Raw genomic sequence first — 13,560 nt, 5'->3', positions numbered from 1 at the left:
TAATGTTTGTGGAGTTCCAAATCTTAACCAATCCCTTGTTATTGGGCAGTTACTTCCAATTTTCATTATTATAAATAGCATTTCAGTAAACATCTTTGGGCATCAATCTTTTAATGCATCTCTGTATTTCTGTAGAGCAGATTAATCAAATGAATGGATCAAAGGGCACAGGCAGTTCTAAGGCTCTCAGTGCGTAATCATAAACTGGCTTCCAAAAAGGGTGTGCCAGTTTGCATTCTCACAACTTGAGTTTAGGAATGCCTGCTGCACACCTTCTTATATTTTCATAGTCTCCCAAGGTCACCAGAACATAAGCATCTAGAGGGCAGAGACTTCTTTGGGCATTTTTGATCCCGTGCTCAGCCAATGTGCAGCACATAGTAGGGATATGTGTTACATGAATGAGTTAGAGCAAATGAAGGCCCAGATTAGTGCAGGGGTCATGGGGCAGAGAGGAGGGGACAGATATCTGAGTCATCATGAAGGCCAGGTCTTTGGACTTGGCACCTGATTGACATGGGGACTCAGTGCAGACACAAGTGGTACTAAGGCATTGTGAGTTGAAGAGCCCTCAAGGTAGCAGTTGAAGTGGATGATTGGAGGAGATGAGGAAGCCACACTCCAAGTCATTTAGGGGCAGACGCTGGTAGGAATGGTCTGAGGACTGGCAGCAACTCTTTTTTATATTCCACTCGGCGAGCACCAGTCTTTACGGAAAGCCCTGGAAGAATTACCTTCACCGAGCTAGCGAGGTCATCAAACTCTCTGTTCACCTGGATATCCTGAGGGGAAACCAAGTACAAGGCAGTACATTATACTTTCTGAGAACATGACTATGTTTATCTACACACACAAGTTCTCGAAGAAGCTCCTCCAGGCAGATTCTCTCCTATGAATGACAAAATCATACTCCCCAAATTATTCAAATAGAGAAGGGAAAGGGCTCAAGGGGGGCTTTTACTTTTACGGGTATGCTCTATTTCTTGATCTGGGGCTGTTATATAGGTGTATGTTGTTTGTGAAAATTCACCAAGCTCCATGCTTAATCTATGTGCACATTTCAGCAAAGACTGTTGTTCCTCGATATAAAGTTAAAAACAAAGGGGTTGGAGAGAAGAGAACTAGTGCTGATTGAGTCTTTCTCCATGCAAGCCCTTTCCCTAGGGTCTATCATCTCATCACATCTTCACAATGACCCTGAGGGGTGGCTGTTAGCTCCGTTCCACGTACGTAAAGACGAGATCGAATCCTGGGAAGGGATTTATTTGAACTGTAAGGACTCATAAGTAGCTGAGGATAACATCTGGACTAGTCAGATAAGACTAATGATAGCAGTTAAGGAATAAAAGAATAGAAAAGTGGATCCAGGCTAGTGTTGATGATTTCTTTGATTCACAGTCTTGTCTGAGACTGATGGACCCAGGATTTGGTTTCAGGCCTGAATTGTTTCCAAAGCCAATGGTATTTTCATTACAGTAGAGGCTTCTGATAATGACCATATGTTGTATTGAATAAGTGTGTGTTTGGGCAGGACAATGTCATATATCATTCCTTTTTTTTTTTTTTTTGAGAATGATAGAATTCAGTGCTGACAGGAAGTCTCAGAGCAGAAGGAACATGGTTAAGGCAAGCTAATTTGTCAGACCAGGCAGTTAGAAGGAAACAGGAAGGATGTTTGACATCAGTTGTCCCAAACCTGAAAGACTGGAACTATAAAACCCATCTCTAGAAAGGCTTTGAGTCAAGTCTGGGTTGAAATAAATCAGGTTTAGAATAAACACTGATTTGTAACTAGAATTTTCTTTTAATAATTTTTATTTTGGGATTCTCTCCTTAATGATTAACTGCCTTAGAAAAGAGTGACATCTTTTTTTCTACATTGAAAAAGCAAAGTTGATTAAGAAGGGGTCCTGATCTCCCTTAGAGCCACACAAGTGAATCTTCCAGCACCACAGTCCACCTGCAGGCAGTACAGGCTGGTGGGAGGTGGGGCAGTGCAGGGAGAAGGGCAGCCTTGTAAGTGCTGAACCTACAAATCTAAACATCAGTGAACAATGACCATTGTGCCTCCAGGTCCCCACCTACTATCTCTCACCCAACGAAGAATCCAGGCAGGGGCCCAAGATGAGACCACAGTGGGACCTCCAGTCCGGAGTGGCCTTGTGACCTGCATTCAGGCCTGGGTTAGAACTCTGCCTCTGCTACATGGTATATCTGGGCAGAGCACTTTATTTCTCTAATCCCCAATTTCTTCCTCTAAAATGGAGATAAAGGTACCTCACAGGGCTGTTGGAAGGATCAGAGATGAGGTTTATGAAAAGCTCTTACAGAGAAATCCAGAAGTTCCAGAGCAGATGCTGGATTGTCCTGGACAGACTTGAGAAGACCAAAGCAGCCTTCACATCGCATGGGATTCCTGGACACCTAAGAAACACACACACGAAACTGAGAGAAGCCAAGCCCAGGAAGCCAGAGAGCAACATGAAAGAAGAGGAATAATTCCTCATATCTGTGACTTGGCTAGGACTGCCTCACTGTCTTATCTCAGAAGGTGTCTCCAAGCAAGGCTGCCTGGCTGGGGAAGAGAGGGAGGGAGTGGACACTGATGGCACCACCCAGTGCCTGGCTCTGTGCCACAAGCCAAAGATAGAGATGCACAAGACACAAACCTGCGATGAGTGTGTGCATCAGCTCTTCCTGGGAGGTAAAGGTTGGGTGGGGGATAAAACACCTGAGCAGAACTTCGAAGGTGAGGTGGGTGGAGCTGGGCATTTCAGCAAGAACAGAAGCATAGCAGAGGTGAAATCTTTGTGTGTGTGTGTGTCTGTGTGTGTCTGTGTGCGTGTGTGCGCGCATGCATGTTTCTGCAGAATTCCGAGCAGCTTGGGGTGACAGCAATGAACTTGGTAAAGGGGTTTGACTGACCCTAGCTCCCCCATGACTTGCTGTGAATGGCACTCTATGAAGCTTAGATTTATCCAGAGGGGACCCGCTGACAGGTTTAAAGCAGGGAGTGATTTAGAAAGATCACCGGGTAGCAGGTGGGAAGGAAGCACCAGGGCTGGGGAAACTGACAGGTCAGCAGAACCTGAGGAGGAGAAGTGGGGAGGGGGAGGAGCCAGCAGCCTGAGCCCACTGCAGGACGTGAGAGATGGCAGAAGGAAGACGTGGGAAAGGGAGGGACAAGCTCCAGGCCTCAGCTCCTGACTTGGGGAGAAGGAGCCCCCCACCAAGAGGCACCCTTAGAGGGAGGTGATGCATTCAGGTTTGACTCTCATAGTCCGAAGTGATTTGGGGACATCTGGGAGACTGTCTAGTAGGTGGCTGGAAATGTAGATCTGGGCTTGAGAAAGAGGTCTGGGTTTTGGCAGGGGTGGTGTGGGGGGTGGGACCGCTACGGAAGAAGCCCAGGGAAGCCAGGGGTGGGGAGCTGAGGGCCAGACAGAGCCGGACACCCCCCTGCAGCTGGCAATACTGTCCCCTAGCACATGTTGTGGGCACAGTGGTCCTCGGGGACCTGCTCCACCCTCGCCCAGCTCTCTCCTTTCTCTGTCTTCTGCTCTCAGCAACTCCCTACCCACCTGCAAACCTAGAAGAAGTGAAACCCTCCCTGGCACACAAAGCCTCAGGTAGGTCTGAGCAGTGGCCAACAGTACACCTGAGCTGACCCTGCCTTCCAGCAAGGCCAGAGGAAGAGCAGGGGAGAAGACGAAGGTGAAGCAAGAGGTGCCCTGGCCACCCTCAGCAGAGCAGCACCCCAGCATGCTGTAGAGGAAGGGCAACAAGAAGCCTCTGGGGGGAGGGTGGGGAGAGGAGAGGGCCAGGAAAGAGATGGGAGAAGAAATGGCAAGGGGTGGAGTGGTCAGAAGAGGAAGCCAGGAAGTCCTCTCCTGGAGACCCCATGTGGGCTCTGGAGCCTGTGTGTATCTGCCTGCCTGCTGCCCCTAGAGTCGGGGGATGTGGCGGGGGAGGGGTCTGTGGGAATAGGCACAGGGCAGGTCTGTGCTGGGGCCTCGCTGGTCAGGCTGGCACTCACAATGAGAATCCTCAGTGTCTGGTTGGCCTGAAGGCCCAGGCCCAGGCTCAGGGCTCCCACTGCAGAGACGCGGTTGTTGCTGCCATAAAAGAGACACGTGCGTTGTGCTACCTTCCCAACAGCTGTGCAGAGCCCTTGCCCTGGGGTCCTTGCTGGAGCTACTGCTGTGTGCACCAGGCTGGGCCTCACATTCTGGCCCTCCACTCATGCCCCGGGCCCCCAGGCAGGTCAATATGTAATAGATGGATATGACGCTGCCTTATCGGTGGCTCCCAGTGTTCAAAGAGATCACCCAGCAAACACACTTAGAGTGTCCCTCCCCCTGGTGGAAACCAGCTGCCGCACCCTCGCCCTTTGAGCACAGCAGGTGATGCCCCATGTTCTCCAGCTGGCACTCCATACCAATCACCATGACAGCCTCCGTTCTGGAAAAACGCCCAGCTCCCTCCTCCTCTTCTCCTCCTCCTGCAGAACCCAAACTCTAGGCCTTAGCACTACTCCGGACCACAGTGTCTCCAGAGCCAGTCCCACTTCTGACTTCTCAGACCCCAGCTTGGTCTGCACCTCCAGTTTTAGTATCTCTGGTAGCCACCTCTAGCCTTAGCTCCTCCCATGGAGAGGAAAAATGGGCAGGATTGAGTGGGGCCTCCTTACCCACAGGGGGCATCCTCCCTGGGAGGGGCTCAGCCTCTGCAGCCCATGACCTGCCTGTCCTGGAAGAGCACCTCACCCACGGCAGGGCCCCAAAGCATGCACACGGGCCCACTCGTCAGGGCCTGGCCGTGCCCCGTCTGGATGAGACTCTTCTGAGAGGAAGGAAAGCTTGAATGGAGCACCCGCCCCGCACCGGACTCTGCAGAAGATGCTTTACACACACATTTGCAAGTCCCAGCCACCTGCCTGTGCTGTAGGAATAACAAATCCCAACGCATAAATTATGAACTTGAGTAAGAAGAATGGAGCTGGGTGCTCTTGGATTGTGGCTCAAGCCCCATCATGGGTAAACTACGGTAGGTTCAGAAATTAAAGTGGTCAACGATGCCAAGACGGCAGAGCTCCTGGTCCCTGGGGTGGCACTGCTGTGCTCCTCACCTCATGTTGAGTTGCTCCAACACATTGTTGGCCTTGAGGGCCTCACCCACTGCAGAGGCTCCTAGATCTCCAAAACCATTGTATGAGATGTCCAGGACTTTCAGGAAAATGTTAGCCTAGAACACCAAAGAGTGAAGCCATGGGACCACATCTGACAGCGTCGGAGCCCAGGAGGCCTGAGGTGCACAGAGCAGGGACAAAGTACTGAAGGGCAGGGGTTCCGGGGAAGAGTCAGGAAAGCGCTGTGCAGGCCCCAGTAACTGGCTTGGAAGATGGTGATCAGTAGAGTCGGCGGCCAGAAGCACAAGAGAGGGTGGGTGTGAATGCAAATGACCCTCAGAGACCAAGGAACAGCAGGCCCCAGAGACACAGTGATCAGACTCCACCACCTGGGAGCCTCTCAAGGGCAGGGGCCCCAAGGCACAGAGCAGATTCAGGGGCCCAGTGGAGGGTCCAGTCAAGGGCTATTGGATGGAACTTACCTAGGGGACTGTGGTGGGGAGAAGGGTGGGTGCTCTGGGAAGACAGAGCCTGTCCTGCCATCCTGTGGGGCAGAACTCCTGGGTCAGCCTCTGTAAGAGGGCAAGGCAGTGGCTGCCATTCCCTGAGGAGGACCCCACAAAGGTGGCTGGTGCTGGGAACACTGCAGTCAACTTGTGCCTCCTGGCAGGGGCTTGAGCCACCCATTTCTGAAGGAATGAATCACAACACCCAAGGGAGCAGGTGGGATGTCTGAGAGTTGTGATGGCATCCAGGGTTGCAAGGGTGTCATCTCAAGAAAACATCTGCATATGCCCAACAGCGAGCATGTGCCACCAGACTGCAGGGAGGTCCCCTGCTAGCTGAGTGTCTGCAGTATCTAGGGAAGATGCATGACATTCAGCTGTGGACCCTTCAGTAAGTGACATGAGAGTGAGCACAGTGTATTGTGGTCATTAAATGGGGCAGGATAATTAGTCTCCTAAAGAAATATTCTTTAAGTTCTGGTTAAAAGATCCAAGGTTCATTTCTGGGGTGTGTGTGTGTGTGTGTGTGTGTTTTGGCAACTGGCCAGTCCAAGGTTCATTTCTGGTGTGTGTGTGTGTGTGTGTGTGTGTTGCCTGAGGTGTGTGTGTATGTGTGTGTGTGTGTGTGTGTTGCCTGAAGAGTAAACTTCCACTGTTTGTGTGTGTGTGTGTGTTTTGGCAACTGGCCAGTCCAAGGTTCATTTCTGGTGTGTGTGTGTGTGTGTGTGTGTGTGTGTGTGTATGTGTGTGTGTGTGTGTGTTGCCTGAGGTGTGTGTGTATGTGTGTGTGTGTGTGTGTGTTGCCTGAAGAGTAAACTTCCACTGTTTGTGTGTGTGTGTGTGTGTTTTGGCAACTGGCCAGTACAGGGATTCAAACCCTTGACTTTGGTGTTATAACACTGTCCTCTAACCAACTGAACTAACCAGCCAGCCTAAAGGTTCATTTCTGAACAGCTGCAAAGACAGGGACTTGGCACTTGGGTGACAGGCCCCCAAAGGACAGTCCAGAGTGGCCGATTGGTTGGGGCTTCATACCTCCAGTCCCCTGGCAAATGCTACAGCTCCTGGGCCTCGGAGGTGATTCCAGCTCATGTTAAGTTCAGTGAGTCCTGTGTTTTCTGCCAGGGCTGGTCCAAGCATCTCTCCTTCAAAAACACCAAAAGAGACCTTCTTATTCACTCTGTTCATTCCTGCAAAAAATGATACTGATGCCAGCTGTGTGCCAGGATCTCTGCTGGGCAGGAGAGTCATAGAGATGAACCCAACTTGGGCCTGCCTTGCCTTCAAGGAATTCACATTTAATGGGTGGGATAGAAATACAAGTTAATGAGATATGAGCTATTTATTTATTTATTTTTTAACTTGAGAGTTTTTTTTTTTTTTTTTTTTTTTGTCTTTTTCGTGGCCAGCACTCAGCCAGTGAGCGCACTGGCCATTCCTATATGGGATCCGAACCCGCGGCGGGAGAGTCGCCGCGCTCCCAGCGCAGCACTCTACCAAGTGCGCCACGGGCTCGGCAAGATATGAGCTATTTAGACTACAAATAGGGAGGTGTGGGAACAGAGTGGGGGCTAACCCTGCCTTGCGGGGAGAGGGTCAAGAAAGTGGATGGAGGGGATAACCTCGAACTGAGGAATTCACCAGCATGAACGCATGCACAACGGGAAGCAGACACGAGAAAGGGCAATGTGCACAGGCACTTGTGGAAATGCACACAGGCCCGGAGCTGGAGGCGGGAGGAGGGGAGCCAGCGAAATGAGGGAGGAGTGAGGGGCACTTGAGAGATGCTGAGAGGCCTTGAATGCTAAGCCAAAGGCTTGGGCACTGCCCTATGGGTGGCAGACAGTAAGAGGGCTTTCAAAAGTGACAAGGCTGGATTAGCATTTTAGCAAGACCCTTAGTGGTGGGTGAGACGAGAAGCAGGGGACCAGTTAGAATGCTCGTGCCACAGCACAGGTAAGACGTGAAAGGTGGCCCAGCTGCAGTGGAGAAGAGGCAGGGGTGCTAGAAGAAGGGAAGGGGGAGGTGTGGGGAGAGAAACCTTGAGAGATATTTAGCATGTAAAACAGGCAGAGACCCACCCACACAGCCCCCTCTCCATTCTGTCAACATCTGGTCAGACTGACCTGTTCCCAGTTCTCCAAAGAGTCAGCACCAATATGCCTCTGGGCTGTCCCCCCATTTGGAACCCCCTTTTCACCTGGTCAACAGCTCTTCACCCTGTTGACGCTGTTCTAACACAGCGTCAAGAAGCCTTGCCTGCCCGACCACAATGGACTGGATGCCCTCGGGCCCCACATCCACTGCACTTCCATGCTTCCAGGCTCTGGCCACTAGACCTCTCTCTGCCTGGCTGGTCTCTGCCATGAGCCTGGGAGTCCCTTGAGGATCTGAATCTGACCCCTCTCCATGGTTCCAGAACCTAGCACAGGTCTAGGAAGGATGATCTGAAGAAATGCACACAGGAAAAACGGATGGACTAACCAGAGCCCAGGCTTGGCCAGCCTGCTGGGCCAGCACAGGCGGCGGCAGACACTTTTAGCACCTTGGAGAGCTCCCCACGCAGAAGCGAGGACTCCCAGCACTGCTGCCCTGAGAGTGGGACTCAGCACCCCGCACTGGATCTGATATTCCTAGGTTCTCAGATAGGGTGCTTTCCTTCTTCAGACTGACAGTCCCAGGGCTGAAGGGAAGGGCAGTGGTCCCCACTTTGTGCGGAAGCGCATTCTTTACTGAACAACTTGAGGGTGAGAGGCTCGTTCTTCTTAACCTGAAGCTGGTCCCCTGCAACTGCTGATGCTTGGTCTCTGTGTCCCCTGAGGCCATCTTATGAAGTAAGTGCTGCCATTCCCATGGATCAGGTGGGGAGATCAAGAGCCAAGCTCCTCCACCCCTCAAAGGAGTGGGGCCCACCCACAGATCCCCTCTTGGAGAAACAAAATGGCCTGGCTGAATCTATCCTTTTTCAGGCCCTGCCCCAACAACCTCAGGTATACGTGTGTGTTTGTGCAGCTTTTTCAGGGCCTTAGCTTCTAGCTCCCCATCCCAGCTGCCTCTCTGGCGCTTCTTGATCAGGCAGGCCCAAAGGGACACTTATACTTAGTTTGTTGAAAGTCTGAAATGAACGTCTTTCTTTTGTGTGTGTGTGTGACCGGTAAGGGGATCGTAACTCTTGGCTTGGCGTCGCCCGCACCACGCTCAGCCAGTGAGCGCACCGGCCATCCCTATATAGGATCCGAACCCACGGCCGCAGTGCTCCCAGCGCCGCACTCTCCCGAGTGAGCCACGGGGTCGGCCCGAACCTCTTTTATTTTATGAAAATGTCACTGACTTCCCACAGTTTTCTTGGAAAGCAAACTGGCTCTCTGGCAGTTGAACTCCAGAGTCAATTCTCACAGGCCAAGGCTGGTGCCATCCCACTCCCTCTAAGCAGCTTGAGACAGAGCAGTGATTTCAAAGTTTCTGTTTGAGACAATTCTCCTGGGACATCCACTAAAATGAAGATGCATGGGCATCCCCCCAAGAGTCTAGTTCAGCAGATCAAGGACTCAAGAATCTGTATTCCTAACCCAGGGTACCAGGTGATTCTTACAATTGATTGGAGTGTTTGGGGGCAGGCAGATAGAAATGCATATTCCTGGCAAAGCAGACAGCCTGTGCAAAGGCCCTGGGGCATGAGAGAGATGAGATCAAGGAATCTCACCCCTGTATTCCACAGCACTTGGAACAAAATCTTCAAACCTTTTCCCATGATCTGAGGCCTGAAGCCCCCTTTGCTCTGGGCCCCACAGCCTGGCCATTCTCCTCTGGCTCACTTGCCCAGTCATGCTGGTGTCTGTCAGTCTGGAAAATAGGCCTGCATGATTGCTGTTCCTCTGCTTGAAATGTTTCCTTCTAGTCTTGCCATGGCTGATTTCTTCCCACCCTGCACACTTCCACTTAAACGTCACCTCTTCACAGAGGCCTCCCCAGCCACTACACATTGTTTATTTTGTAACGCCAGAAATTACCAAGAATTATCTTATTAACATGTGCTCCTTGAGGTCAGGAACTTTGTTTTGTTCATGGTTGGACCCCCCGGTAGCTAAGTCAGTGCTCAGCACCTACAGCAGTGGGCAATGACATACTTGTGGAATGAATTAAAAGTTCTGTGTGGCTAGAGTGAGAGAAGACTAGGCCAAAGTGGGGTGTGGGGACCAGGAGCCAGAGCATGGATGTTCTCTGGTGGACATTCCTGCCAACCCCACCCACCTCTGCCGTAGGAAGATGAGGTTTCATGTCCCATGGTGGCCCGGGCATTACCTGCTTGATCACTCAGCTGGTTATAGCTCAGGTCCAGGGATTTCAGGCCTGTGTGGGCCAGGAGTAGTTCAGCAAGGTACTGGGCTGCCTGCTCCTCCAGGCCGTTCCCTGACAGCTGGATCTTCTGCACAGCCTGGTTCACTGCAAAGGCAGCACAGAGGGCCTGGGCTCCCGCTGCTCCCAGCTGGTTCTCCGACAGATCCACATCTGGGGGCCAGCACCACTCCTCAGTCAGTGGGATGCAAAGCCAGGCACCACCCTCCTCCTCTTTCTTCCATCTCCCAAACCTCCAGGCCTGAAGTGGAGGAAGGGGCTTGTGCTTGGACTGTCCTGAGGCTGCATGGTGGCTCTGCCACCCATCAGCTGGGTTCCCTTGGCTCCCAACATCCCCCTCTCTGCATGTCCACCAGTTTCTCTGTCAAGGGGTTAGAACCACCTACCTTGTGGTGCTGGGGACAATGTTGCAGTGAAAGGGCAGCCACCCTATTGGTGACTCATGTCTGACAGCAGTATAACTCACCTACAGAAGTACCCACTGTCCCCTTGCCAGGGACTGGCAGTAACAGCCCAGGTGGCGGTGCACAGAGCATTTATGTGAGACAGAAACTTAGCTGACCACTTTGAGTTTGAAGTTTCTTCTTTTTTTTTTTTTTAAAAAAAGATGACCGGTAAGGGGATCTCAGCCCTTGGCTTGGTGTTGTCAGCACCACGCTCAGCCAGTGAGCCAACCGGCCATCCCTATATGGGATCCGAACCCGTGGCCTTGGTGTTATCAGCACCGCACTCTCCCGAGTGAGCCATGGGGCGGCCCTGAAGTTTCATTTAATGACCCAAGGGCTAAGTGGTATTGGTGGAGTAATTTCAGATTGGAAACTGAGGCTCAGCAATGTTGAGCTGCTTGCCCAGGTCAGCCTGCTCTTTAGCGGCAGAGTTGGCTTTTGGATCCGGCCCCATCAAATTCCTACCTGCCCTCCCTGCTCTTGCTCTTCTCATACTGCCCAGCCCCGACCTCTCTGAGTCGAAGGACTCTCCCACACTGCATCCAGGCACTGGGAGTCCACCATGTGCCGGGGTGCTGGCCAGCAGAGGAGGGGAGTGGGTAAGACAGAGAGGGTCAGGGAGGGAGTACTGTCCAGCACTGGGTGCACTACAGAGGGTCTAACTCCACCCTATGCACCCCACTTTGTGCTGAGGCCCCTCTCCCACCCCCAGCAACAGCAGCAGGCCACAGGTGAGAAGGCCAGGCTTGGAGGACCACATCCCTGAAGAAAGGAGGGATTCAAGCCTGCCCATCTGCCCCAGGCTAAGCACCTACCACAGATACTACTGTTTTTGCTCAGGGCATCTGCCAGGGCCTCTGCACCAGCCACACAGAGTCCATTGTCTCGAAGGTCCAGCCGCTTGATATAGGGATTGGAAGTCAATGTGGAAGCCAGTGCCCGGACCCCCTGGAATAGAGAAGAGGGGCCTGAGGAGTCTGGTTCTTCCCAAGGCTGAGGGTCCCAGACACAGCTGGCCACTATCCTGCTCCCAGGGGTCAGCCCATTCATCATCCTCCCGCTGGAAAACCTTCCCCTTCCCACATGCCCAGGGGACACCTGCTTCTTCTTCTAGAGGGAAATGACACACTGCCCAGATCTCACCTCCTGGAGCCTTCCCTTAAGCCCCACTGGGCTAGGGGTCTGTAGGTTCCCCAGCCTCGATCCCATCTGTCTCCTGGATGTGGGGGCTAGGCCATGCCTGGCACAGAGGAAGGCTGGGGGTGTGTGGGATGCACTCAGGGAGGGGCACTCCCGTGGCTACTGTCTCCTGGGTCCTCCCACTTCAAGCCTGGCCCCAGTGTTCCTCCAGCAATACCTGGGGCCCCAGGCCACGGTGCCGCACGTTCAGCTCCGGGGCTGGCACTACACTATAGGTGCGGCAAGACCCCAGATAGAGGGTGTCTCTGTCCAGTTTTCCAAGTCCATGGGTGCCTGACAGGAGACAGGGGGACAAATGTGGATCCCTTCATGGGCACAACCACCTACCTCTTCCCCTTCCCTCCTTCATTACTTGGCCTATGTTTCCCCTCTAGAGGTGTTTCTTCCTGTGCTAGTTGGGATTATTGCCCCCATATTACAGATGAGGACATTGATGCTCAGAAAAAGCAAATGCTTTCCCCAAAGTCACACAGCTAGTAGTAGCTAATCCTAGCAGAATTAGGATAAGGACCCTGCCTGTCTGACGCCAAAGTGCATGCTATGTCTCCCCCCGGGGGACTGCAGAGCACAAACGTTTTATGAACATCTTTTTTTTGTTTGTTTGTGACCGGTAAGGGGATCGTAACCCTTGGCTTGGTGTCGTCTGCACCACGCTCAACCAGTGAGCACACCGGCCACCCCTACATAGGATCCGAACCCGCGGCCTCGGCGCTCCCAGCGCCGCACTCTCCCGAGCCACGGGGCCGGCCCTTATGAACATCTTTGCGGGGAAAAACTGAAACAATTCTAAATTCTCTGTACCTACTGGCTTAGGTTTTCCTGTGGGCTGGGAAAGTCCAGCTCTGGTCCCATTTCAGGGTGGGACACTGTTTGGCGGGGTTTTGCACTTTAACGTCATTCTGGAAGCATATTCTAATGGTGGAACTCCTGATACCGCTGGGAAGGGCACCAGAGCTGGAGGGGATGCTGGTTGCCCTGAAGGCGTCCCGCACAGGGACGCGTCCTCTGCTGGACAGGGATCTCTTACTCACTCGGCCCCAGCCCGCTTCCCTTCACCCCTGCCAAAGAAACCCCCAAAGTGAGGAGAGAGGCCTGATCCCCACGCCGGGGGCACCTTCCGTCTCCAGGTCCGAGCCCGAATCCGCGTCCGAACCGTCCTCGGCCTCCAGGAACCCTGCAAGATGCCCAGCGGCCGCCGCCGCCTCTACCTCCTGCTCTTGGTTCTCCTCGGACCTCTCGCAGGTACTCCTCATGGCTACGCGCGTTTCTCAGTCGCCCGCACTGAGGGCAGGACAGCGCGGAGCCACGCCTAGAGCGCGGCCCGGGAATGTGGGAGGACCCTCCGGCTGCACTGACCAATCGAATGTGGCGCACAGCGAACGGGCGTCCGCCGCAGCCAATAGGGACGCGCTGTCTCCGCGGCGGTCGCCCGGGCAACGCGATCTTGGTGGTTGCCGCAGAAACTGCGGCTGCCCTGAGCTGACCTCGTCGCCAGGGCGGATCAGAACACTCCCCGCGGACCAGGACCAAGGCTGGGCGCCTTGCGGGCGTTTATACTCCCTGTCGCCCTATGAGGTTGCAGTCCCTTCCACGGACTGGGAAACACACCTGACTCCAGAGTTTGTGCTTTCGTCGCTGCACTTGCGGGCTGGGGGCAGCTCTATGGGAGGGCCTGGGGAGCCTTGCTGAGCCGGGTCTCCCTCCTCTCTGGAGCCAGAGTCACACTCTCACTCTGTGGCTCTCAGTCTGTCCTTTGAATACGCTGTTCCCTCCACCAGGAACATTTCTCTCCGGCTTGGTTTGTTGAACTTCAGAATCGGCAAGCGTCAGCTTAGAAGCCACTTCTTCCTGAAGCTTTCCTTAGCCCGTCCTCTGGCCCCATGCTGTCTCTCACAACACTCACAACACCTGCCATCTCCCCTCT

At 53.3% G+C, this 13,560-nt stretch overlaps 1 protein-coding gene across 1 annotated transcript; it reads right to left on the bottom strand.

The window, feature by feature from the left end:
* Positions 1-624: 624 nt before the first annotated feature.
* Positions 625-12,889, bottom strand: LRRC74B (leucine rich repeat containing 74B). The gene is made up of 9 exons (XM_063085523.1): positions 12,751-12,889; positions 11,794-11,909; positions 11,252-11,384; positions 9,937-10,143; positions 6,670-6,779; positions 5,129-5,244; positions 4,037-4,115; positions 2,329-2,424; positions 625-782 (listed from the first exon to the last, which is right to left on the bottom strand). Exons 1-9 carry the CDS (start codon positions 12,887-12,889, stop codon positions 627-629), a joined length of 1,152 nt encoding a protein of 383 aa, XP_062941593.1. The 3' UTR covers positions 625-626.
* Between the last annotated feature and the right edge of the window lie 671 nt (positions 12,890-13,560).

The sequence above is a fragment of the Cynocephalus volans genome, chromosome 2 (assembly GCF_027409185.1).
Source record: "Cynocephalus volans isolate mCynVol1 chromosome 2, mCynVol1.pri, whole genome shotgun sequence".
NCBI lineage: Eukaryota > Metazoa > Chordata > Mammalia > Dermoptera > Cynocephalidae > Cynocephalus > Cynocephalus volans.
The sequence above is the reverse complement of the archived record's forward strand: the minus strand, read 5'-3'. Positions and strand labels throughout refer to the sequence as shown.